This window comes from Chaetura pelagica, unplaced genomic scaffold (genome assembly GCF_000747805.2).
Source record: "Chaetura pelagica isolate M959 unplaced genomic scaffold, ChaPel_1.0 scaffold963, whole genome shotgun sequence".
Lineage (NCBI taxonomy): Eukaryota > Metazoa > Chordata > Aves > Apodiformes > Apodidae > Chaetura > Chaetura pelagica.
In genome coordinates, this window is record NW_009952705.1 from 428,756 (window position 1) to 429,292 (window position 537).

General features: G+C 64.1%; 1 protein-coding gene across 1 annotated transcript in view; it reads right to left on the bottom strand.

The window, feature by feature from the left end:
* COASY (CoA synthase) overlaps positions 1-537 on the bottom strand; it is a 5,396-nt gene that overhangs the window by 1,954 nt on the left and 2,905 nt on the right. Inside the window, exons 2-3 of the mRNA XM_009994189.1 lie at positions 326-535; positions 13-145 (exon numbers count right to left, since the gene is read on the bottom strand). Coding sequence (XP_009992491.1) covers positions 13-145; positions 326-535 — 343 coding nt within the window. The remainder of the gene's footprint in view (positions 1-12; positions 146-325; positions 536-537) is intronic.

Consider the following 537-nt stretch of genomic DNA (forward strand, 5'->3'; position numbering starts at 1 on the left):
GGCGCCCCCCCCCCCGGGGGGCCCGCGGCAGCGTCCCCAGCAGCCTCTGCCTCAGGCTGGAGGAGCTGATCTTCTCCTCCTCGCTTGGACTGTGGTCAGGGTCCTTCATCAACAGGATCTCATAGAGAGTCAGCTCGGGGAGCCCCTGCAGGAGAGAGACCCAAGGGGTGTCACCGGGGGGTGCAGCAGAGGGGAGGGGGCTCAGGAAGAGGTCAAGACCTGAACAAAGCAGCACAAACAAGGCCATGGCAGCCCCTAGCATCCCTACGGGGCAGCTCCAACCCCGTGAGGGGCACGTTCCCAGCAACCAAGTGATAGGAATTACATTTTCAAGTCTCTTCTTGTTCACGGCCTCCCCTCCCCGGCGGGTCTCCTCGCTGACCACCAAGCACTGCAGGTCGGGGTCCGTGATGGAGGGGCCGTAGGGGTCGACCAGAGGCACGATGTCGTAACGCAGCGAGGGCTTCACGTCCTCCAGGAACTCGCGCAGCTTCGCCGCCCGCAGCTCGTACGGCTCGATCAACTCTGCTAGGACCT